Genomic DNA, 27240 nt, shown 5'->3' on the forward strand with positions numbered 1-27240 from the left:
TAGTTCCGCCCCTTTATCCGCTGAGGTGGGTTCCACCGCCGTACCGGAGCTTGCAGCTCCCTTTTCTGCTTTGTCAGGAAACCCTCATTTCTCTTTTGGGATCTCCTGTTTAATCTGGGGTTTATTTACAGTCTGAGTCTCTCTATTTGCCAGAGAGAGACCCTTCACTGTTTGAACCTCCTTTGACTTAAATATAATTGGTGTCGGGGTCTTCAGGATCATATCGCTCCGGGAGGCAGCACTATCCAGCTGATCTGGCTTGATCGACCCTTCCCCTCGGTTAACATTCCAGATTCCCTTGTTGTTTCTTTAAGAGGCATTAGCTCTCTGGAAATGTGTTCTTTTCAATTGCGGTGTTTTAATTAACCTGAATTTAAATAATTATAAATAAAAAAGGTATTATCCCCCCCAGCATGCAATATGACAATTACAAGATTACACGAGAAGTATAAAAGATAATTTAGCTCTTTACTGACGGGTTCACGCGGTATTACAGACGGGAAGCTTATGACAGACTCTACCAAGCATGTGGGTGTCTTGACCTACGCAGTCTGCCATCTTTCGTTGCCACGCTGAAAGGATTTTCACCGGACGGAAGACATAATCTTCCGCCCGGCAGCTTCAAAGTGTTGGCTGTAGGTCCATCCTTATATTCTGGTTGCTCCATGTGCAGGCTCCTTCTCTTGGATCCAAACAAGGACAGGAAAGGACTCAAACCCCACCTTCAAAAATACAGGAATAGCACAATACCTACATACAGTTCTCATTCTCCCAACAAGGAAAGAGGATAGTGTGCTGACAGAAGACAGAAATATACTAGTCTGTCTTTACGCTGACTATTCAATTTTCCAGTTGTCTTTGGCTCTCTAGTCCTGTGCTTGGCTCAGCAATTCTTAATGCTGATGCTGAGCCCTTGTGTACCATACTTGGTCTGCCTGTATGAGTGAGTCCATAACAGTGGGCACAGAGAACAGTGACATTAAACTTAATAACAAAACATATTATAACACTTGTAGGGCTCACGGAGAATTGGCACCCGCTACTAATCAATCGCGGGCCCGTTTCACTCTGTGTCCCTCTATTCTATATGGTATGGGTCTCACTTACCTGTACCACCGAATTAATTAATACAGGAGGCTCCAGAGAAAACCGCCACAGGTACTCATTAGCTTCTTAATAGGCGCTTCAGCCGCTGCTCCCAAGTCTGCGACGATCTTCTGGATTGACTGCACCACCTGTAAAAAACTGGTCACTGGCTGGATTAATTTCTCCAGCTCGCACACGTCCATTTTATTTAATTCAGCCGGAGGCAGGCTCAAGCCATCATTCGCTTTACCTTCTGGCCGGGCGCCAATGAGCACGCCTGCTCCTGGCACATGCTCGGTTGGGCTGTGCAGAGGCGTCTGGGAATTGGAGTTCTTCTTGGAGGCCCGCGGTGCTACCTTTGGCTGACTGCGATCCGCCTGTTTCAATTTATTGGCGGACCGGCCAGTCATTTCCTGGACCTCCTTACCTTTTTGTGGGGTGAGCGGTACTTCGCTCGCCTCCCCCTTACCCTTCGGAAAGCCCAAGTCTGTCTTCTTGTGGGCGAAATCATCTGCAGCGGTACACAGACCTTCTCCTTCCCAGAATCCCCTGGGGCAGGTCATATGTTTCTCGCTGTCACCCGACATGTGGAAGTCTTTCTTTTTGCTCGTCGGCTCGAACGAGAGCGCACCACCGTCTTCGGGAGTTTCTCCTGCCTCCCGCTGAGCCTCCGAATGACCTTCTCCGAGGTATGTGCATGGGGCGAAATGTGTTATTTTAAAGATGTTATCAATTGAATCCCTGGCACATACCTCGTAGCAGTCGTCTTCTTCCAGAAGCTTCTCCTGGCACGCGTAGTTGCTCCGTGGCTCATCTCAAGCGTCGGCTTTGACAAATGTAGGACCTCCGCTTGGGCTGCTGCTCTGCTTAACCTTTTTTTCCCCCTGATGGAGTTAGTAAAGGTGGGTTGTGGCGATTTTTCTGCGTGTCGTGATGCTGTCTTCTTGGGGTTTCTATCCGCAGAAATTTTTTCAGGTCCTCTGCCAAACCGAAGGCCAGAGAATCCTGCTGGCTACGCCACTGTGACAGATAGGGGGCGCTGTCATTCCCTTGAACCCTCAGACCACTCGTCAGACACCAGATAAAGTCCAAATATTGACTTTATTATAATAACAGTGCACAAAGCAGCATCCACTCCACAATTCTTAATAAACAATATACAATCAATAAACAATCCTCTACTCTCAGCAGCTGTCATTCTTCCTCCCAACTCGGCTTGCTGCCCGGATTTCCCAGAGTCCTTTTATATATCTTAACCCGGAAGTACTTCTGATTCCCCAGTCAATGTGATTCCCCAGCACTTCCTGGTCAGGTGAAAACTCCTCTTTTTTCTTCAGCCCGGAAGTACACAATTTCCTCTGTCCCTGTGACTAGGACGTACTTCCGGGTTATAGTGCAGATATAAATCCTTATGCCTCCCTGCAGTGTCCTCTGGCGGCCCCCATGGTATCCAGCAGGGCTGTGAAGGAAAACTCCAAGGTCCATGATTCCCTGTTGGAATTCAGGTCATCTCCACGTTGCAGGGAGGGCTGCATCTGTCGGCTTGGGGGTATTGGCTGGGATAAATTGCCGGCCATATATCACAATAGATATCGAAAAGAAAAACACAGAAGGAGGTGCAGACTCCAAAGGTGTCCATGGGATAGGTCTAGCCCTGATGGAAGAAGTTTCAGCAAAAGGAAGACATCTCAATTTATGGGACATTCCCTTTGGTTTGCAACTTGGCAGCCTATGCTTTTGCTAATTGGCCTTGTTAGGGCTTCTGCCAAAACACAGAGGAAGTGGAATGCCTAAGAGTGCTATATCATAGTAAAAGTGTAAGAAACCTCTTCCTTTTAGGATGCTGTGGTGAAACCCTTTCAAAGGTTTACCAGCCTAATAGGCAAATATACAAAGGCCTGTGCCTGACACATAGAGACATCACGGTGTTCTCTATCTCATAGAACTGTATCCTCTTTAATAAAACCCCTGTGTGCGTCCAGTGTCCGTGTGTGTGTGTCTTCTGGTGAAGTGCGCATGTGCGGGGCACAGTGCGATGCTTCAAAGCAGATGCTTTAAAAGCTGCCTGACGCGTCACACAAGACAGAGAGGGCGGGACCTATAAAATATTGCGCGGCAGATCCAATTGGATTTCGGTAAATGAGGTAAGACCTAAAACAGAAAACACGAAAAATCCAATCGGGTACTGAGACGCGGAGACCAGCTTCCCCATTGTTGTGCAAGTGTTCACTCTGAGGATGTCAGATTTGCGATCAGGAAGCTTGGCCCGGTAGAGTGTAAAGTAAAAGTAGATTTATTTTCGCGCACATTACATCAGTTGCTGGGGAGAATCTGCTGATTGCCCACTGTTGTGACAGAAAATTAAACGCATATTACGGACAGCAAAGCCAGTATTACTGTCAGAGAAAATTACAGGCATTTTACGGAAAAAAATTAATGAGGTAAAAGGTCCCTTGCCATTTAATATAGAATGTTCCTACTAATGTTTATGGACTACTGTTCTAGCGCCTGTTATTGTAACGGGCTTAATGTCTAGTTCCATAATGATTCTGCTAATCAGTGACAATGGAAATATGCTTAAAAACATAAATGATTAAAAATAACAAAACTAGTGATAGGAAGGAGGGCTAGGATCTATAGTTTGTAAAGTTCTCGTATGTATTTTAATAATCTATATATATATTGTTAATTATAATACAGTAACTCTGTTACAAAATTTGCACACCAGAGGTCTTAAGAAAGTTTTACTTGCGTGTGTTAACTTAACCCAGAGCTACTGTCTTCCTTACCTGAAAATTCCAATAAGAAGTTTGTAATTACCTAGCACTGTAACAAAAAACAGAAAGCCCTCTTCTAGCTACTAGTGCATTATTTCAACCTCCTTTCAACATAGTTAATGTTTATTCTAGATGGCAAAGCTCCTTCCTCATCCACACCTGTTCTTTCACCAAAATCCATCACTTTGTTCTTTTCTGCTTCCATTTTGCTTTCTATATTAGATTTTCATTTCAGTATATCTTTCAGTTCCACTTTTTTTCATCATGATCAGTACTAGGTAATGGCATATAAGAGCTTCCATTGTATTCCTTACTTGTGACTATCCCACTACTATTTTTAATAGCAACAGACTTAGAACATATAGTATTCTTGATGAAAGCCTTCCTTAATCTAGAAACTGTGGGGATTACCATCTTGACTCATGTTCCTGGTTCAGAATACACTAGAACTGTTGCTGATGATAACCATTCATTTAAACCTGACTCAATACCAAGATTTTCCAATGTGTAAATACAGTTTCTTTCTTTTTATGTGGTGCATTCTTGGCTGCTTTCCTGGGCTTGACATAAAACTTTTATATAATTTGTAATACATTTCTCAACCACAACATTGCCAAGGCTCATAATATTTTTTAATAAGTGCTGCAAATACTAAGTAAAAGATTTGGTTTATTATAATGTGTTGTATGTTGATTATTTTATAAGACTCACAGACTTAAAGTGTTAATTTAGTAGCATCTGGTCAAGCAGGAAGTTCAATTGTAAATTATTTTATTAAAGAATCTGCTTCGATGCCTTTTTGTGGCTTGTGAAAGAAACTATGTAGAGTACTGTATTATGTGTTCAGTAATTGAAATATATGTTATATAATAATGTTGCTGGGTTTGAATAGTTAGGGCCAGGTAAATCAAAGGAATGCTGCAGAAATTAATAATATTAAGATTTCTAATTAATGTTTATATTGTCACAGATACATATATATATATATATATATATATATATATATATATATATATATATATATATATATATATATATATATATATTGTCATATCTCTGGTGACTCTTCCTATGAAGTCAGTAGACGGATTGGAAGGGCATGGGGGGTCATGAGTTTACTGGAAAGGGGTGTATGACTTTCCCGATATCTATGCAAAAGGACGAAGGTCCAAGTCTTTAGAGTCCTGGTGCTTCTTGTCTTACTATATAGTTGCGAGACATGGACGCTATCCAGTGACCTGAGGTGAAGGCTGGACTCCTTTGGTACTGTGTCTCTCCGGAAAATCCTTGGGTACTGTTGGTTTGACTTTGTGTCGAATGAGCGGTTGCTCATGGAGTCTCTAATGAGGCACATTACCTGCATTGTGAGGGAGCATCAATTACGGCACTACAGCCATGTGGCGCGTATCCCCAAGGGTGAACCAGCTCGTAAGATCCTCATTGTTGTAACACCTGGCTGCGGCTGATAGATCATTATTGATTTAATGAATGCTCAGATTGATTTTTTATCTTAAACTGCGATAAAGAAGTTACATTGAAAGCGGCTTTGCTTCTAATAATAATAAGTCTAAAGCAATAGTGGATCATTTATTTGAATTTTCTTACCCACCCCACATTACTATAGAGAAAAAAAATAGTGAATGGAAAATCCAGTTTCAAAGCTGGCTGAGAGTCCAAAAATACTTGACCTATAATGTCTTTTTTATAACACAAAATGATGTAGAACATTTATTTTTGAACCGTATGTGACTGTACTACAGCTGTATATCAGTATATTTATAATGCATTTTATAACTCCTTTCATCTTACCAGTATTTCTTTCTCCTGGGAAGAAGTATTATAACTGGTCTAGGCACACAGTCACTGTTTTCTTACAATTAATGGTATTACATTACATGTTACAAAAATAATAACTTTTCCAATTAAAGGGTTAAAAGCATAACAAAGAATACAAAGTAATAACATTCATTTTACAACATTATTATTATTTTATCCAGTATTACAGAATAAGCACATCTCAAGTATTGCCTTTCCGCTTTAGGTTGTTAACACATATTAAATTAAAACATGCTGCACTGGAGTTTTCAAGTTGCAGTAAAACTTAAAAGGAAAAAAAATGGCAGGAATCCCAGTTATTCCTTTAAATACACAAATATGGGCAAAAAATGTTTCCTTCATTTAAAAGGCCGGGGAATGGATCCGGGGACATATGAGAAAGTTGTCAGCAATCCAGTTTAATAAGCTTGCTGTCTGTCCTTTTATTTTAGTTTGGCTTTTAAAAATAAATGACTTTATGATTTCCAGTGCAGTAGCTCAATTGAAGAAACCACAGTACAGATCACTACAGTTGTTTAGTAAAAGCAAGGCTAAATTTAATGTTGAAAACATTGAGTGTTGTTGTAAGAGAAAATTAACCTCATCTGTGGCTTTTATGTATGCAGTATTGGAGAGGAGAAGTGATGTTTTGTGATGTTGTGTTTCATGCATATATGCAGTTTTCATATGTGGAAAATGATCAGAGTGCCACAAAGTTTAACTGTCTGAAGAGCTTTAGCTTTAAGTTGGTGGTATCCATGTATTCCAGTAATTTTCTCAGGACTTTTAGTGATTGACATACAGCTATAATTTTACTCTAAATTGATAGCCACCTCACTATGGATGCATAAACTTAAGTGCTGGTTTTACCAGATGTTTCTGTAATGCACAAAGCTTATTGTTTCTTATAGTAAAGTTGCTGAAAAAACAAAATTGCCTTTAGCTGGAATTTTACTTATTGTACATATTGGGGCGGAGTGGTGGCTCTGAGGCTAAGAATCTGCGCTGGTATCCAGAAGGTTGCCGATTTGAATCCCCGTCACTGCCAAAAGAGATCCTACTCTGCTGGGCCCTTGAGCAAGACCCTTAACCTGTAATTGCTCCAGGGGTGCTGTACAATGGCCGACCCTGCGCTCTGACCCCAAGGGGTATGCAAAAACTAACAAATTCCTAATACAAGAAATTGCATAAGGCGAAATAAAGAACAAAAAAAAAAAAACATCTGGCCACATTACTAGAACAACTTGCATTTCAGTAAGCTATGGAATGCATTCCCATTAATTCTTTTGAACAATGACTTGGTGGCACCTATTGCTAAAGTAGCTCCATCAGTACAAACAGATACTAGGATAATGAATCACTTGCTGTTGCTAATTTCTGTTGACTCATGAAGTGTTAAGGCAAACACTGGAGTTGTCCATAAAGTGGTTTCTAACTCCTTTGAGAGTGTAGTAACGGTGGCATGTTGCATTTGACAAACATATAAGGTGTTCAAGTAGCTTCCAAATTAGTTGTTTCACCGAAGAACATTCTGTCTCCTTTAAAAAACTTTAAATTCATTTAAATGTGTTTGTCTCTGTCACAGGGTTCAGAATGAGTTAAGGCCTGTTATTGTCCAAAATGTTTTTCACCATTTTCTTCTGTATACATGTGTGATTTAATGTATGTGCTTACCCATGCTTTAGGCCTGGGATCTTAAATGGTTTGGGGCCTGTTGTTGGCCATAATACTGCAGGTACTTGCTGGACTGCTGGACTATGGCATTCTTTTTTTGTTTTCAGATTTTATTAAATAAATATACAAACTACAAATTAGTGCAAACCAAACACAGCTATGGAAACAACAATACTTATAAAAACACCTAACCCACAGTGGTTAAACCCCCCCACCCCAAACACCAAATAGGTGAAGGTAATTTTTGGGGAAAGAAGGCTCAGCTGCACAAAAAAAACTATGTGGACATGGAATCACAGCTCCCATCCAGGTTACAGATAGGATTGCTTCATAAAAGTATTGGTGCCAGTTCTAACAGCATATATTTCAGAAAGTATGACGTTAGAAAAAAAAATCCAGAAATAAAATGATAGAGAGTCAGGATATATTCAACTCAAAGCTAGGATAAACTTTACAATTGTTCCCAAAGAGAAATTACTTTACCCCAGTCCAAACCCTGTACCTTTTCTCTGATGAATCCCCTTTGTGATTGTTTGGGGGCATCTGGAAAAAAATTGTCCGGAGAAGAAAAGATGAGCGCTACCATCAGTCCTGTGTCATGCCAACAGTAAAGCATCCTGAGATCATTCACATGTGGGGTGGCTTCTCAGCCAAGGGAGTGGGTTCACTTACAATTTTGCCTAAGAACACAGCCATGAATAAAGAATGGTACCAAAACATCCTCCGAGAGCAACTTCTCCCAACCATCTAAGAACAGTTTGGTTATTAACAATGCATTTTCCAGCATGATGGAGCACCGTGTCATAAGGCAAAAGTCATAACTAAGTTTCTTGGGGAACAGAACATCAAAATTTTGGGTCCATGGCCAGAAAACTCCCCAGACCTTAATCCTATTGAGAACTTGTGGTCAATCCTCAAGAGGCGGATGGACAAACAGAAACCCACAAATTCTGACAAACTCCAAGCCTTGATTATGCAAGAATGGGCTGCCATCAGTCAGGATTTAGCCCAGTTGTTGATTGACAGCATGCCAGTGCGAATTGCAGAGGTCTTGGAAAAAAAGGGCCAACACTGCAAATATTGACTCTTTGCATAAACTTAATGTAATTGTCAACAGAACCCTTTGAAACTTAGGAAATGCTTGTAATTAGTATACCATAGAAACATCTGACGAAAAGATCTAAAACACTGAAGCAGCAAACTTTGTGAAAACAATATTTGTATCATTCTCAAAACTTTTGGCCACGACTATAGAACCTATGCAAATAAGTCTAAAAAGAAATTGTCTTGTAGTATGTTTTGTGGCTAACAAATAATTCATGCTGAAGAGTAACAAGCCAAAGAAATGGAGGGAAAGTACATAAAGCGTGTGACCACCAGTGGTAGATAATAACTAGGGGGCTCCGCCCCCTGCTCGCTTCGCTCGCCAACCCCTGGTGTTGGGAAATGACAAAGAGCGTGATGTATGAATGAGATATAGAATAGTGTGAAGGTGTAGATGATGCATATAGAAAGCAAACAATAAAGTGTGTGGCACAGTGTAAAGGTTTATTGGAAAATTTCTTTGTACACGCCGTTTAAGTGTAAAAGGTAATTCCAGGTCAGAACTTGTAAGGTCAATTAAGATGGTTATTGTCGTGATCAGAGTCAACTTTGTCAGAGCTTAGAAAGAGTTGTGTCTCTCCAGGAAGTAATGCAATGACTTGGGTATGTATGTTTTTGACATTAATATTTTTTGGACATAATATAGTGCGTTGTGTTTAAAGGGGCATTTGGTCTAATGAGATTGCTGTTCCAAATATCTGTGTAACTAAGTCGTCGCAGATAAAGGCTTGAGGAATTGTAATAATATCTGGGTGAGGTCTATTTGTATTGGTGAGTGTACCATCTTCCAGTTGTAATAACCAATTGTTATAATCTGGATCTGGACATCGCATGTTTTGTACTAACTGTATGTTTTGAAAGCAATGCCAATTGTCTGCGTATTTTAAGGTGCACTGAACAATAGCTGAGCGCATGGCATGTGGAACAATAGCTAAGCACTGTCTAAAATCTCCTCCTAATAAAAGTACCTTTCCTCCAAAGGGAATATTATTATTCATCAACGTTTGTAGAAGTTTATGAATGGTGTTGAGTAAGTGACTGGATGTCATTGTACATTCATCAATAATTAACTGTTTTGCAAGATGGATGTCACGTGCAGTGCTACTGTTCATGTTCATAGTGGATACCGATTTGTAGGATCTAATGCAGTTCATAAAGTTTTTACTTTCAGGTACATCGTTAGTTAGAAGTTTCTGTAAATATTCAGGATATGAATGTAAAGGAGGCAGTGTACTTGTATTGCTAGTTGTTTCTTCAGGGAAGTTAAGTGAATGACAATGATTGCAAATGACATTCATTAATCCCAATGAATTTTCCTGAATAGTGGACTCATTATTGAACGCGTTGTCAGCTAACTGGCGCAAGCGTTTAGCAGGTGTCTGTCGTTGATGTCCGTGATGTGTATGTTTTGCTTGTGCCGTTTGAGAGGCGCGTCGTTGTATGTCCAGCATTTGGGACGTGTTGTTTTGGAGCTGTAATCGATTTGCCTGTGCTGCGTGAGAAGCCCGTTGTAGTTTACAGCGTGCATTGTTTGTATTGAGCCTTGCCCGTTTGTGTATGTCGGTCAGTTGAGCTTTCTCTTTTTGGAGCCTTGCCTGCTTGTTTTCCGGCATTCCAGATGCGCGTTGTAGACGTCTGCGTTTATTTATTTTGTCCCTTCGCTGCCGTTTCTGTATGTCTGAGACGGGAGGTGTTTCGTTTTGAACCCATGCCTGTTTCGATGCAGCACTGTGAGACGCGCGCTGCATGAGTGTAAGTTCATGTGTTTGGTCCCGTTACCCGAGTCGTATCGTTTTGTACCCGTGATAGTGAATTCATGACTTGTTTGTTCTTCAGCGTTGGAAATATGGATAAGTAATAAGGAGGATCGCACTCACTGTTAATATGGAGCCTTTTCTGCGGTTGAACGGTTAATAGTGCCTCATTGTAATGAGATCCACCTATGCTGCATAGTGTGAATTGTGTTTGGTCCCGTTATCCGAGCCGTATCGTTTTGTACCCGTGATCGTGAATTAATGACTTGTTTGTTCTTCAGCGTGAGAAATATGGATAAGTAATAAGGAGGATCGCACTCACTGTTAATATGGAGCCTTTTCTGCGGTTGAACGGCTAATAGTGCCTCATTGTAATGAGATCCACCTATGCTGCATAGTGTGAACGTGTTGAGATGACGTATGTTTAATACGGACGGTTCATTTAGAAATGGGGCTTTGTGTGTCATTTGTTATTTATGTTACTGTTAGGGTTGCCATCTGTCCTTTAAAATACGGAATCGTCCCGTATTTGAGAATGACATTGCGCGTCCCGTTTTGAATCAATACGGGACGGGATTTGTCCCGTATTTTTTTTATCATTGTTTTTAAAGCAGCGTCTCATGCAAATCATCCCACACACATTTTATGAAGATGCCTCCATTCCTACTTTTGATTGGGTAATACTTGATGTCATCGTTAGTTTGATTGGTCTTTTTAACTGTCCAGTGAGGAGGGCGGGTCTTTTAAGTCTGCAAAGTGTTGGCACTGGGATGTGGCACCCGCTGCAGTATGCGTCCCTTATTTTTTTGTATTAAAAGTGGTAACCCTAGTTACTTTGGTCGTGGGTCTGAATCGTCGTTTTTATGTACGTTTTGTGTGCTATGTCCGTAGTCTGTCCCGTTTCGTGTCCAATGGGCTTTGGGTGGTGCTCGCGGCTTCTTTTTTTTTGTGTGCTAGGAGCTTGTTGAATCCTCCTCTTTGTGTGTGTCCCGTTTCGTTGCATTCCGAGCGTCTTCTTTCTTTTTGTGTGCCTGGGGCTTGTTGAATCCTCCTCTTTGTGTGTGTCCCGTCCGTTGCTTGTGGGGCCCGGTTGCGGGTTCGTTTTTTTTGTGTGCCAGGGGCTTGTTGAATCGTCCTCTTTGTGTGTGTCCCGTCCGTTGCTTGTGAGGGGGGGATGCTTAGAGGTGGGTGTGGGATTTGTGGGGCGCGAGCGGCTTCTTTTTTTTTTGTGTGCTAGTTTCATGTGCAACGGGTTTCGTGCGGTGCTGTGTGCGTCGCCTGCGTTTGACTCCTTTTTTCTGTGCTGACTCCTTTTTTCTGTGGTCGCGGCGCCTCATTTCTTTGACTCCTTTTTTCTGTGGTCGCGGCCGCCTCTCGCGGCGCCTCATTTCTTGGGGCGCCTGCGCAGTACGTCTTTTTGCGGCTACGGCCCATGGCCGGATGTCCCTGCGTCCATCCGGTTTACCATTCTCGGTTAGTAATATGGATCTAATGGTATAATAAGCCCACATTTGAAATTTATGTTTAAACAAATATACCATTATGTCTGAAGAAGAGTTTTTGGGAAGTACTTTGATGCCTGATTGCAGTATTCTGTGAGGTGTGGTGATGACTTTTTCATGGTTTATGATATATTTCAACCAGCAATACTGCTGAAAAAAGTATCCACCATGTTATACCTTAGAGAAAATGACTGAGATAACTGACCAAACTAGAGAGTGATTCAAAATTTTTAACTTGATGTATTAAAGGAAACACCAAGAAAACCAAACATTTTTATTTTTCAAAATAGTAACTGTGAAAATTAATACACCTATTATTAATGCCAATGCTTTTTTATGGCACTAAGATAAAATGTTTTTTTTTTTTTTCAAAGCAAACTTCTGTAGCTAATTTGATATCTGTGGTATAGTGCTGTACTATTGAGAAAAGTTAAGAAAAGCCAGGTTTGGAAATTAGGGTGGTGTATTATTTCTTTGTGTCCACAGTCTGGCAAAGCAGCCTTTGCAATCCATGCAGCGTAAGTGGGTGCACTGTTGATGAGCAGAAGGGTCAGGCCAACAGCTTGCTTGATGCTTTTCTCTGACTGCAGTATACATATGTGTTTCTCCATTAGAGAGAGACAGTCTAAGTTTGGTTTATAGGGTAGCATTTGGAGATTTGCGACTACAAGCTGGGACAGAATTAAGGTAAAATTTATGTAGGGTAAATTTATTTAGTTCACTTAACATTAAAGTCAACAGACATAATTGTATAATTAGGCCAGGAATGGAAAACAGCCTCCTAAAAATTATTGTTGGATATGTCATTGGAACTGAAATCACTTTACATATATAATTCTCTTGTTTATGTGCCAAAGGTGATGAGCTGGAATATCTTCGACCAAATGTCTACCGCAATGTAGCTCGTCAGCTCAACATTAATGCAACCTTGGAGAATGTTGTTTCGGATGCATTTCTTGCTGTAGCAGGAGAGATGTTTGCAACAGGTAAGACATAGACCAGTACCCTTTGTTCATCTGCAAGTACTTTTTAACATCTTTAAATAACTGCTTTTATAGTTATTTTTAGAATTAGGATAGTTTTGTTCTTTTCTGTGTTTAATTCTAATTAACATAGTGACTCCTAAATGACTGATTCCTATAAATCAGTGTTGGGAAGGTGATTGGGCATTCTGGAAGCGATGGGGTTTTTTATATAATTTCCAGCTATTCTTATTTAATAAAATGTTGAAGATTCAATTATAATTCCCATATAGCTCAGTTAAAAGCCCTGATCCATCCATCCTTCCATCCATACATTTTCCAATTTACTTTTCCATTATAGGGTTGTTTGATGCTTGTTAGAGTAGCATACAATGCAGATTTTGATAGGGGCCCAGTTTATTTCAAGCCACACATAAACACAACCTCACTCACACTCAGTCACAATGGAACAATTTATAATGGCCAGTTTACTTAACATGTCCTTCTTTGTTGATGCAGAAGAAAAGTCTTTGTATCTGGAAGAAAGTTTATATAGATATTGGTAGAATCAATAAACAATTGGCTTCCAATCCAAGACTCTAGAGCTGTGAGATGACAGCACAAATTACTGTGCCATATTGACAATCTTAAATCAAGCACATATCAATACTAAAGTTGAACATTTTGAATATATTAAATTATGGCTAGCTGGCAATAAAAGGAGAAATTAAAAATGCAGGGTATATATAGTCAATTAGTTGTCCCTGAGTATTCCACATTACACTAATGTACTGCCATAAATTGATCATTTTAGCAGAACACTACAGAAGACTGACTTAGTGTCTATTGTTGGTGATCATCCCTTCTAAGGTCCCTATCCAAGATACAGATAGATACCCACTGCAGGACACCAATAAGAGAAAGACAATCAAAAAAGACATGACATATTGTACTTTATAGTTATAGTTGTGATCTTTGCTGTTATGCTTTTGACAAGCTTTACAATAGTACTAGATCACTTTAAACAGTCTGCAATAAACCATTACAATTGTCAATTCTTTCACTATTGTATTCCTTCCACTTTTCCTGGTGAAGATGGTGGTAGGTAGAGGCTGAGTTGAAGAGGCCGGGCAACCATCTTCACTTCCTCTGGGGGAGTTCCCAGGAGCTCCCAAACTAGTTAAAAGATACAGTCCCTCTAGCCAGTCCCGTGTCTTCTCCAAGTGGGTCATAACTGGTAACCAATTGGATATTCTAACTACAAAGTCAAACCACTGCAACTGATTTCTTATGCATCAAGTATAAGCATTATAAATATTCCCACACCTTCCCAAGGCCACTTCAACGAGGGAACTCCAGAATATAAGAGAAACACCCTTCAAGTGAGAAATTTATTTCCAGAGCCAGTACTCTTTATACATGTTTGTGACCAGTTTAAGTGCTCTTAAATTTAAAAATGGCAAGTTGAAAGTGTATTGTTTCTTGGCAGGCAGAATTAAAAAAAAAAAAAAATAAACACAATCCGTAGACTTGGAAAAGAAGCTTGAGCAAACTTGTATTAAAAGGTAGCGGCTAAAATTGTAGCCTAAAATGCTTTTTGGAAAACATTTAATTTGAAAACAAAGCAGTTTTTGTTTCTAGTTACTTTTGAAGAGGGGCTTTTTCGTATTTTTCAAGAAAAGTACAAACAGCCATTCTGATTCTTTGCTCCTAAGTAGGCCATCATCTGTTATATCATGAGATGGGGCAACTGCAGTGAAATGTAGTAGCTGTAGTAGCAAGAAAGTGTCCATTAACATTAACATTAAACATATCACAATGTAATTTTTAAGACAACAAGAAAAAAGACAAAATAAAATGTGGAAGCATTCTAAGTTCTTTTAGGCTTATTTAGAACAATTGTACAAGTCAGGCTCTTTGTTTTTTTTTTTTGGATTCCCTGGCTCCATCTTTAGACCATGTAACCATGAGTAACCCTATCAGGAGCGTATGGGTTCAGACAACATAGCTAGAAAAACTTTGAGGCACACAAGCTGTTTCAAAATCACAACTTACCGGTAAGCTGGATAATAGCCAGTTTTGTCTGATATAAATGAATGAATTTTACATTACAAAAATGCCTTAATTTTGTAGTATTTGTAACAAAAGTTGATATAATGTCTAACAATCAGTACATAAGTTAATACTTACAATTTGGTTGGACTTTGGTTGGTCAAATTAAACTTAAATCGGTACCTGTATTTTCCTGCTATGTGTTTGTTTTTGACTAATTTCAGAATAAATCATTTTCACTTATATTTTCTATGACATCGCCAAAGCAAATAATTAATGACATAGATGGAGAAACTTCATTTGGTTTTTTTAAGAAATACTGAGGGATGTCACCAGTAAATGATTTAAAATTAGTAACGTATTTTTTTAAAGTAAGACATAAAAAATAATTTACTAACACTTAATCTTATGGCAGGTGTGGCATGGTGGCACAGTGGTAGCACTTCTGTCTCGCAGTTAGGAGACCTGGGCTCGCCCCGTGTCTGCTTGGGTTTCCTCCGGGTGCTCCGGTTTCCTCCCACAGTCCAAAGACATGCAGGTTAGGTGCATTGGCGATTCTAAATTGCCCCTAGTGTGTGCTTAGTGTGTGTGTGCGCACCCTGCGGTGGGCTGGCGCCCTGCCCGGGTTTGTTTCCTGCCTTGCGCCCTGTGTTGGCTGGGATTGGCTCCAGCAGACCCCCGTGACCCTGTGTTCGGATTCAGCGGGTTGGATAATGGATGGATGGATTATTTCACAATTTATTTTATTATCCCTGATGTATTCTGTTTTCATTTATGTGATTTTTTTCTTTTTATATGCATCTTATTCTTCAGTGAGTATTACTTTGTATTATTATGCATTTATTAGTTCTTTGTTTTATGTATGTAGTTTTCTTTATGTTGAACTTCAGAGGGAGGGGCCTCAGGATGCAGCAGCTGTGAGAATTCTATCAGAGCTTGTACTGGGGTATTTGTTTTTGCTAGTGTTTGTTTGGCTAACCATCTTGTTATTTTGGCTTCAGATTTCACTTTCTAAGTTTTTTTTTTCTCTTTTGATCTTTAGTTTTTGGACTTCGGACTGTTTTAGGATTTAGATTTATGAATCAATTATCAGTTTTGTTTGCTTTCTGGAATGATTTACCTGTGGTATAAATTTTTCTCATCTTTATTTTGCTGCTATGTTTTTTTTCTCCTAATTTCTGTCCTTCTTATTTTTATTTGAATAATAAAAATCCCTTTTCCCTTAACATTGCCATTGCCTGGATGCAACGTTGGGTTGCTAGGGAGTTTATTCCAGAAGTTGTGCATTATGACATCATTAGAGTGAGCTTGAAATACTAGCGTCATGGATCCATCTCTGTCCATGTATGAAGATAAAAACCCTTTGTGCATGTGTGCAGTAGTGTTAACTTTCATTCTTGTTTTTTAGGCATATCCTGATGCCTACCTTTCACTTTTTTTTGTTCTTGTTTTGGATGTTTGTTAGCAAACCTTTACAGTAAATATAAAGTTACATTGTTTTCTTTTCCTCTATCATCCATCCATCCATCCATTTTCCAACCCGCTGAATCCAAACAGGGTCACGGGGGTCTGCTGGAGCCAATCCCAGCCAACACAGGGCACAAGGCAGGGAACCAATCCCAGGCAGGGTGCCAACCCACCGCAGGACACACACAAACACACCAAGCACACACTAGGGCCAATTTAGAATCGCCAATCCACCTAACCTGCATGTCTTTGGATTGTGGGAGGAAACCCACGCCGACACGGGGAGAACATGCAAACTCCACGCAGGGAGGACCCGGGAATCGAACCCAGGTCCCCAGGTCTCCCAACTGCGAGGCAGCAGTGCTACCCACTGCGCCACCGTGCCGCCCTTCTTCTATCATGAGATTTTTAATTCGTAAATCTTAGACAAAACTTTTGAAAAGGTGGTAAGTTTAGTGTTTAATAAAATGCATAGAGTATTTAATAGTTTGGATGATGAAGTCTGTGAGCTGTCACAATAAATAGGCGCTTGATGATGACATTGTAATGAGCTGCACATGGAGATTATGTGACCGTAGTGCCATGCGTGATTGAAACATATGTTAATTGGTGGTAAAAAGTGGAAGTAAACAAAAAAACTGAATGATGGTGTGAACATCGCTTAAATGAACAATATTATTCTTAATTCAAAACTAAATAAGTACAAAAACTGCAGAACATTCATTAAACCCTTGTTAAATAGTATACTAGAGTAAAAATCATAACATAATAATGAAATCAGCAAGCGTAGGAAAAACCTTTATTGTTAGTAAAACAAACCATTGAAAATATGTTTCTAGTCAATTATTAGTTTGTACTTTTCATTTTTAAAAATGTTTTGTTCCTTAGACCCCTGCTGTTTTAGTCTCTTCAGTCATACCACTTTCTTCTAAACATTCCTATAAGCTATTTTTATTATTATTTTGTGCTTATCGTTAATACTAGCATTTATAACAAGTGGCCTGTCTTATAAAAAACTGTTCATGTAACCAAACTGACTAAACTTTGTACAGTCGTATGACCTCAAAAAAATACAAACATTTCCTTATATATTTTAAAAAGATGCAAATCTCTTCACATTATTCTTTTAAATGTAAGAAAATATAAATATGTAGCACAATTGTACAAGATGTATAATTACAGGCAAAGAAATGCTAGAGATTTTCTGGCTGGTTGAAGTAACTCCATAGACACTATGGCCCTATAGACATGAGCTACAGTACTCAGTCATAATATAAGCTGGAGCTTAAGATATTAAATTGGAGACTGTTTTTGTCACTTATACTGGCTTGTTTACACCACCTACATTGTCTAATGTTCAGTATTCTTGAAAGTTTTCCATCAGAAATGAAGGGATTGTGTTAAAAAAATGCTTTAGTTGCCTCACATTTTTATGCAATCGTTTTGTTCACCCCACTGAATTAAAGCTGAAAGTCTGTACTTCAACTGCATCTGAGTTGTTTCATTTAAAATTCATTGTGGTAATGTACAGAACCAAAATTAGAAAAAAGTTGTCTCTGTCCAAATATTTATGGACCTAACTGTTCATATATAATATATGTATATTTATAACTGACTGATTTGCATTTCTTTACATGTCAACTAGAAATCAATTTTATGTTTAAATTACATTTACTAAAAACATACAGGCATGTTACACACCACTTGAAACTTTAAATGTTTGCTTTTGTTGGCAGTTGGAAATAAAATATTTTCTTCTACTGTGTTTTATATTAACATTTACTGCATATTTCTGGTTGTATGATGCTATATGTGGCAATCTGGGAGATGGACTCCTTACCAAGATACCATCCATTTAGCTGCATAAAGGTGTGAATTTTACTGTGACATATATTTTCTTTTGTATCAGTGGCTATCCAGTTTTAAAATATACAATTTGAGTGTCCCTAATCTGAAATTCCAAAATCTGAAATGCATCAAAATCCGAACCTTTTTGAGTGCCAACATATCATCACATGTGGAAATTTATAAAACTTTGCTTGGATTTATGCTTGAAAATATGCTTATGCCAAGAAACATGAAAATGTATATGCCAAAAACTGATTTATAAAGCCTGGCCTTTCTACACTCTACACGACTTTTATAAATCTTAATCATTTTGTAAATGTGTCCCCCGTAAAACTTAGATACACAATTGAAGATCTGGGGGGAGGAGTAGCTCGCAAAGCATTGAGCTCTCCAAGGGGTTTGGAAAGAAACCCCAGTGAAGCACTGGGCACTGATAAGCAATAAAACACATTTGACAAGCTTTGTCTCCCATGAAGTGACATGATAACACCATAATCATTTGTATGAAAATGTGCTATATAAATAAATGTTGCTGTTGTTAATGGCAGTTCAAAAGAGATGCTTGACACCATGCCGCTTGGAGGGAACATATACCGCCTCTTCGAGGTATATGCCACTTTTTATGATTAACAAAATCAGCCTCATTTTTACTATGTTGCCTTATTCTAATAGGAGTTCAGAAAATTGCTCCAAATATGTGAGGAAAACCAGACACTGCTACAAGTTGCTCTTTTATTTTGGCTAAAACATGTTACATTTTACATATGTACACTTGACCTTTACAAAAACCAAATATATAATACATACTATACATTGAAATTAAACATTATATCAAATTATTATAACTTTGTTTATTAAGATTTGAATATATGTTTAATTTAGTATTTCCTTTTTGTTTTTGTGGACTACAGTGTTTTAAGTGTTTGTTATTTATAAACTTGCAATTCTTACCATTTCTATCTCAGTAGCCCATAATTCTGACATTGTACTGCTTTGTTTGCATATAGATAGATAGATCTGCATGTTTACAGCTCAATTCAGTTTAGTTACTGCTGCATACAGTAATACTCATCCAGGAGTATAAATTCTGTAAATAATAGTATGCAAATATAGTAAGGAAACAGTATAGTAGATAACAAAGCAACATTTATGTACAACTAGCTGAAATACCCGGTGTTGCTCAGGAGGAAAAGAAATTTTTTTTTTTAATTGTTTGAGAAAAATATAATTAAAAAAAACACAACTTTAAAAATAAAAATAAATTAACAAACAATGAAGATTCACTAATATGTTTGTCTTGCGGTCTTATATGTATGTTATCATCTAGTTGACGCTCGGAACCAGCCAACTCTATTTAATTTCAAAAGCAACAGGTCAGTTTGCCCTCTGGTGGTCATTCCGAGTGTCAGCTGGATGATAAAATGCATACAAGACCGCAAGATCACCCCCACCCTACCCAGAAGGAGGTGGGTTAGGGCTGATTTCACCCTACAGTATTTTTAGTCGACCAATGAGGAACATGTGTACCAAGTTTCATGAAAATCACTCCAGCTGTTCGAAAGTGATGCTGGAACATACATACATACATACATACACACATTGGCTTTTATATATATACTAGTCATTTAGCCCGTTACAATAACGGGCGCTAGAACAGTAGTGCATAAACATTAGTAGGAACAGTCTGTATTAAATGGTAAGGGACTTTGACCTCATTCTTATTGTTGGTCGTATTTTTCTTTCTTTCAGCCTTTCTTTTGTTGATGTTTACTTGCTGAGCTGACCGTTCTTCATGGGCTGCCGCCGTGTATTATGTGTCTTTAATTTTCTGTGACAGTAATACTGTCTTGTACGGCTCTATTCAATAAGGGCGCGCACAAAAAGGTGAGCTTCAAAAGGGCGACCTCAATTGAGCGCGGCGAATAAAGGCGTTCGTAGATAATTTAGTTCAAATGGCTCAGGAATATGTGAAGAGCAACAAAGGTACAGATCTTTATTTACGCGCGCCTTTATTCACTGTGCCCAATTGAGGTCGCCCTTTTGAGGCTCGCCTTTTTGTGCGCTCCCTTATTGAAGGATACCGTCTTGTTCGTCCGCTGGCTTGTACGTCCATAATATACCTTTAATTTTCTCTGGCGGTAATACAGGCGTGCGCGTCGGTAATATGCCTTTAATCTCCTCTGACAGTAATACTGGCTTGTATGTGGCTGTAATATGCGTCACTGTATTGTGTACCTTTAATTTCCTCTCGCAGTAATACTGGTTTGTATTTCCGTAAAACGCCTCTATCTTTCTCTGACAGTAATATCGTGCATCGCACCGTGCCCCGCAGTCCTTTTATAGTCCGTGACCTGGAAGTGTTTCTACTTCCGGGTCAAGGACTATAAAAGGACTGTGGGAGAAAAACTCTTCTTTTCATCCCGGAAGTACGTCATTCCTCCTGTCGCTGTGACTAAGACTTACTTCCGGGTTATAGGGCATGTAATAGTCCTTGGGCCTCCCTGCAGCGTACTCTAGGGGCCCCTGTGGTATCCAGCAGGTCTGTGGATGAAAACGCCATGGTCCATACTTCCCTGCTGGCATTCTGGGCACCTCCATGCTGCAGGGAGAGCTCCACCTGGCGGCCTGGGGGTATTGGCCGGCATGAACAGCCGGCCATATATCACAAGATATATAGACATACTATACAAAATTACTTAAATAAACAATACAGTGATTAGCGTCTTCTGGGAAAATATAGACTTGGTCTTGTTTTTTAGGATTTCAATTAAACAAAAGACATGGTAAGTTAACCAAAAAAGGTGAGGAAGATAATAAATAGTCAAGTTAACAACTTTCCTAAAGGTAAAAATTCTTTCAGGATGCCAGTCCTTTGGAAGAAGAAATGTTGCATTTCTGCAGACTTTGGCAGGGCTAGAAGCTCCAGCCCTATTTTAGGGAGCCTATAGCATCATATGCTCATGCAGAAGGTCATAGCTGCAGTAAAATGTAATACACTGTTCTGTAACAGTAAATATTTATGTCGAAGGTGCCCAAGCACTATGACATGTTTTCTGTGTCTAGGAATAAAAACTAAGTCAAAGTAGCAGTGGTACCCAGCTGGATACTGGGAGGTAAAATAGTACAGAAAAAGATCAGTATCATAGTGATGGAAAAAGGTGACATATTACTTCTTGGTCAGACATGGAATTAAAAAATGTACTTTACTCTGTACACAAGAAAATACTACTTCTGTTACTACCACTACTACTACAGCTGCTGCTGCTAAAAGTTAGTAGTGAATGCAAAAGATTTATTTTTTAGAAAAGTCACTGTCAAATTTGGTTACAGTATAAACAGCTTATTAATCAGCTGTAATAAGGGTACAGTAAATTAATGTAGTAAGCGTTCATCCTGATTTCTAATTCCACTTCAGGAAGATTTTTCCACAATGTAGAAAGCCTGCGGCTAAGGGCTTTAAATCTTACAGTAGTTTTTTTGTGTTCAGTTAATCTTGTAATTTTTATAAGAACTGCAATTGGTGTGTTTATGCATTGTATGTTGATTATATGGACACCTCCTTCACTATTGCTGAAGTCATTATGGTGGTCCGAGGACTCCATGGTGGTAAGGTGTCTTGGGTGGATAAAATCCGACTTGAGATGTTGAAAGCACTAGATATTGTTGGGTTAGAGTTGTTAATGTGTCTATTCAATGTGCATGAAAGTGGGGTAAAATACAGTTGGACTAGCAGATTTGTTTGGTGTCCCCCATAATTAGGAAAGGTGACCAGATAGTGTGGTCCAACTACAAAGGGATCACACCCTTCAGCCTCCCAGTTAAGGCCTATCTCAGGGTTCTGGAGGGAAGATGTCATTCAATGACTTAGCCTAAGATAAAGCAGGAACAATATGGATTTTGTAATGGCTGTGAAACTGTAGACCAGCTGTTCTCTCCAGTGCAGTTGATGGAGGGTACATGGGGGTATGATAGCCCAATTTACATGTGATTTGCATATTTGTAAAAAGTATATGACCATGTCCACAACATTTGTTGTGGGAGTGCTTGCAGGAAGAATTGGGAACAGGGCTACTCTTACATGCTATTTGTTCCCTGTATGAACTGTTGGAATGCCTGCCATTAAGTCAGATTTGCTTACTGTGCGTGTCGGACTTCATTAAAGGCGGTGTCTTGTCTCCAGTCCTGTTTGTGATTTTCATGGACAGGATATCAAGACACAGCCAAGGATCTGAAGGAGGCTGAGGGTAACATTGTTGCTTTAGGCAGATGCTGTTGTCTGTTTAGTTTGTTCTAACAGTGACCTTTAGCATACACTTGAACAATTCCCTGCTGAATATGAAGTGGCAGGACCTCCAAATCTCATGTCATGGTTCTCACTCAGAAAAGAATATACTTTTATCTTCAGGTGAGGTGAGGTGGGGGGGGGGGGGGGTTGCCCCTTAGTGTAGTAGTTCAGATATCTTGCGATCTTGTTCACAAGTGATGGAAGAAGGGAATGTGATAACTACATGCAGACTGGAGTTGTGGTAGCTGTTCTGCGGGTGCAGTACCGGTCCTGGTGGTGAAGCTCAGTGTAAAGACAAAACTCTTGGTTGTTCAGTCAATCTACATCCCTGTCCTCTCCTATGGTGATGAGCTGTAAGTAATGACGGAAAGAATGGGATTGCAAGCACAAGCAGCAGAAAGCAAGTTTCTTCACAATGGCCACCGGGCAGTCTCACTGATAGGGTGAGAAACTCAGCAATTCGGGAGAAACTCGAGTAGAGTTGCTGCTCCTCCAGATCGACAGGAGCCAGTTGAGATGGCTTGTGCATGTTGTAAGGATGCCCTTGGACGGCTCCCCCTGGAGCTTCTCCAAGCACATCCCACTGCATTGAGACCCTACAGCAGATACAGGACACACTGGAGGGATTACTTGCTGAACTAGCTTGGGAACACCTGGGAATTTCCCTGGCAGAGCTGGAATCTGTAACTGGGTCAGGGAAGTCTAGGCTGACCTCCTAGGGTTACTGCAACAATGACCATCACTTGGAGAAGCGGTTTTAGGAAATGAGATGAAATGTTTTATTGAGTAATTGAGTCCAATGCTGTTTTTTACAGTATACAGTATGTTAGTAAGACAAACTATTGATTGCTATTCACATCTGAAAGAGTTTTTATATATTTCTGTTTTTTCTTTTTAATGAGAATTAATTTACTGTCAAAATGCATGTGGCCTTTTTCATTTGGAATTATAGCCAAGAAAAGTGCATAAATATAAACACAATGACAGTTTATTTACCATATGTTCTGCATATGTGTACATTGTAAATTTGTGGTTTGAAATCTAGTACCTTAATCAATATAAGCCATACTGATTTTATAAGGCATACATGTATTGTCTGCACATATTGTTAGCATCCTTTTTGAAAATGAGCAAAAATGATTGTATAAAATACAGAGTACACATAATGATTCAAATGATCTGCTCAAATACTTCTTGCCTTCACTCTAATAAAGTTATTCTAATTAGAAGTTATTTTATGAGTAACAAGTTGTGGACGGGTTAAAAGTAATTACAAATTATAGAATATAATACCAAAGTTTGCATCCCTCAAACATGTTACATTTAGTAAATGACTGTTGTTAATGCAGAAAGTTTCTTTGTTTGTAAAATTCTTGCTTTTTCCTTCTGGCAAAAGGTGCAAGGAACTACAAATTGCAATAAAAAACTCCAGAGACGATATGGCCCCATCTAGGGTGGATTAGGGATATATCAGAAATAATGAGGGGATATGCTTGATTAAAGAAAAGGTTCAATATAATGCTACTCTTTTCAACCCCAGAGGATATGATCAAAGGTTATATCTTGAAAACCTGACTTGCAGTGAGAAATATCTTTGTGCCAAATTTCAAGTCTATGGCTGGTAAAAAAGGCTGTACACACAAGAACATGCTAACAGAAATTGCTTTTTATATATAGAGGTATCATTTTTCTGAAATGCATTGGAGCAAAATTATTGGCATTGTTAAAAATATTTAAAATAAAACCAAACAGTGTGGTGTCTGTTATATAATTCTGCTGAGTTGTTGACCTAAATGGATCAGGCTCACAATGAAGATGAAGGTGAGGATGGCAAAGAAAAATCCAAGGATCACAGTTTTGGACCAGCACAGTTTACCAGAATCTTGTGGTTTTCAAGTTTGTAAAGTCAGCCGTTATGTTCCACCTCTATGTGAACAAACTCTTTGAAAGGCTTACACAAAATTTGCTCTGATCAAGTGCAACCTACAAATTGCCAGACATCATTGGAACTGTACTTGAAGTTAAGTCTTGTGGTGAGATGAGACATTTTGATTGTGACACCATCATCATAGTTGGCTACAAAGGAGAACTACAGACAAGGAAAAAGCACCCAATATCCACAGTGAAACATGGATCATTTGGTTCATGTTAAGATCAATGTGACAATGGATTACTCCAAGTATCAGAATATTTCTGCCCAGAGTCTGGTAACCTCTGTCTAAGCGGCTGATATATAACCATAACTTTCATCAAGACCAGTGACCTCAGACATACACCAAAAACAATACCTAAGTGATTACAGGAACACAAGGTCAGTGTCTTGCAATGTCCATCATCCTCGTCTCTTGATTTGAAATCAATCGAAAACCAGTGGTCTGAATTAATGAAGGCAGACTGCAAGTGAAAACCAAAAGCTATCAAGTATCTTGAAATGTACTGCATGGAGGATTGGTTCAGAATTCCTCCAAAAGTGTGTCACAACTTTGCAATACTATGCTGTATAGGTGAAGCTGATCAAGTAGTAATTGAAGGAGTGCAAATAATTTGAAACGTATATAAATAGGGAGGAATGAAAGAAAATGCTGTAAAAAATAAAGGATATGGTTATTACTAGAGGAGATGGGAGAAAATATTAATACAAGACACATCTACTGACGCTTGAACATATCATCAGTGATGTTCCTGGAGTCATTGGGTGTTTTAAATACCCCATGACTCTGGCTTTAAACAGATTATTTTTTGCAAATTAATAAAAAATAATATACCTTTGTATTTTGTTATATGTTGTACTTTGTGTAAATCATGTCATTCTTTTTTATTTTAACAGTTCTAGCTAATCATGTTTTTTGTGAATCCTTAGTATTTATATTGTTTTAAAGATGCTATTTTTTTTAGATAGCTCGCTACTGTCTCATTTTTCCTCACAGATATTTATGGAAATGCAGCATACATAAATGCATGTAGAACTTTGGTAAAATATGACATACACTGTAGTTTTCTGTGTTACCTAAAAAGAGGGAAGGCCATATCTTATGTGAATAAAACAGCACAAACAAGAGCATAAAGGGTTGGGACACCATAGGGTGATCCCAGTACAGTTGGTGTAAAAAAAAAAGAAAAAGTTAACAACAATTGAGATGACGTCTTTCCAAACGTGATTCCAATATGAGACTGACTCAAGACGGTAGTTAAGCTGGTTGTAAGGTGACCGGAAACTGGTAGTGATGTCAGATATTGTCATGTCTTCGATTTCCAGATCTGCAGATGGAGGAAGAGGAGAGGCATTAGGTGACAGTGCCAGTCTTTGACTTGGGCTGGAATTACTACTCAATGAGCCTGAAGTTGTCTCCCAAGCGCATGTGTGTGATACTTGGTACAATGGTGCTTTGGTAATTACGTCATTGCTTTGGTGCTTTGTTAATTAAGTCATAGATAGATAGATAGATAGATAGATAGATAGATAGATAGATAGATAGATAGATAGATAGATAGATAGATAGATAGATAGATAGATAGATAGATACTTTATTAATCCCAAGGGGAAATTCACATACTCCAGTAGCAGCATACTGATACAAAAAAACAATATTAAAGAGTAATAAAAATGCAGGTAAAAACAGACAATAACTTTGAATAATGTTAACGTTAATAATTGATAAGGAGCCTGCTGAGCGCCCGTTGCTCTGCCACGGATGTCAAACTGTCCAGCTCCATGCCTACAACAGAGCCTGCCTTCCTCACCAGTTTGTCCAGGCGTGAGGCGTCCTTCTTCTTTATGCTGCCTCCTCAGCACACCTCTGTGTAGAAGAGAGTACTCGCCACAACCATCTGATAGAACATCTGCAGCATCTTATTGCAGATGTTGAAGGACGCCAGTCTTCTAAGGAAGTATAGCCGGCTCTGTCCTCTCTTGCACAGAGAATCAGCATTGGCAGTCCAGTCCAATTTATCATCCAGCTGCACTCCCAGGTATTTATAGGTCTGTACCCTCTGCACACAGTCACCTCTGATGATCACGGGGTCCAGGAGGGGCCTGGGCCTCCTAAAATCCACCACCAGCTCCTTGGTTTTGCTGGTGTTCAGTTGTAGGTGGTTTGAGTCACACCATTTAACAAAGTCCTTGATAACGTTCCTATACTCCTCCTCCTGCCCACTCCTGATGCAGCCCACGATAGCAGTGTCCTCAGCGAACTTTTGCACGTGGCAGGACTCCGAGTTGTATTGGAAGTCTGATGTATATAGGCTGAACAGGACCGGAGAAAGTACAGTCCCCTGCGGCGCTCCTGTGTTGCTGACCACAACGTCAGACCTGCAGTTCCCGAGACGCACATACTGAGGTCTGTTTGTAAGATAGTCCACGATCCATGCCACCAGGTATGAATCTACTCCCATCTCTGTCAGCTTGTCCCTAAGGAGCAGAGGTTGGATGGTGTTGAAGGCGCTAGAGAAGTCTAGAAACATAATTCTTACAGCACCACTGCCTTTGTCCAAGTGGAAGAGTGATCGGTGTAGCATATAGATGATGGCATCCTCCGCTCCCACCTTCTCCTGGTATGCGAACTGCAGAGGGTCGAGGGCGTGGCGGACCTGTGGCCTCAGGTGGTGAAGCAGCAGCCGCTCCATGGTCTTCATCACATGTGATGTCAGAGTGACAGGCCGGAAGTCGTTCAGCTAACTAGGACATGATATCTTTGAACCGGGGTGATGCAAGATGTTTTCCAAAGCCTCGGGACTCTCCCCTGTTCCAGGCTCAGGTTGAAGATGCGCTGTAGAGGACTCCCCAGCTCCAGCGCACAGACCTTCAACAGTCGTGGCGATACTCCATCTGGACCCTCTGCTTTGCTGGTACGAAGTCTCCTCAGCTCTTTGCTCACCTGCGCTGCTGTAATTGTGGGTGGGGATGTTTCTCCTATG

The 27240-nt window shown here is 39.5% G+C and overlaps 1 protein-coding gene across 2 annotated transcripts in view; it reads left to right on the forward strand.

The window, feature by feature from the left end:
• LOC114646575 (bcl-2-related ovarian killer protein homolog A-like) overlaps window positions 1-27240 on the forward strand; it is a 75640-nt gene that overhangs the window by 17940 nt on the left and 30460 nt on the right. For both annotated transcript variants that reach the window (XM_028794831.2, XM_028794830.2), the window contains exon 2: window positions 12570-12698. In XM_028794831.2, the coding sequence (XP_028650664.1) occupies window positions 12570-12698 (129 nt within the window). The remainder of the gene's footprint in view (window positions 1-12569; window positions 12699-27240) is intronic.

The sequence above is a fragment of the Erpetoichthys calabaricus genome, chromosome 2, assembly GCF_900747795.2.
Source record: "Erpetoichthys calabaricus chromosome 2, fErpCal1.3, whole genome shotgun sequence".
Classification (NCBI taxonomy): domain Eukaryota; kingdom Metazoa; phylum Chordata; class Cladistia; order Polypteriformes; family Polypteridae; genus Erpetoichthys; species Erpetoichthys calabaricus.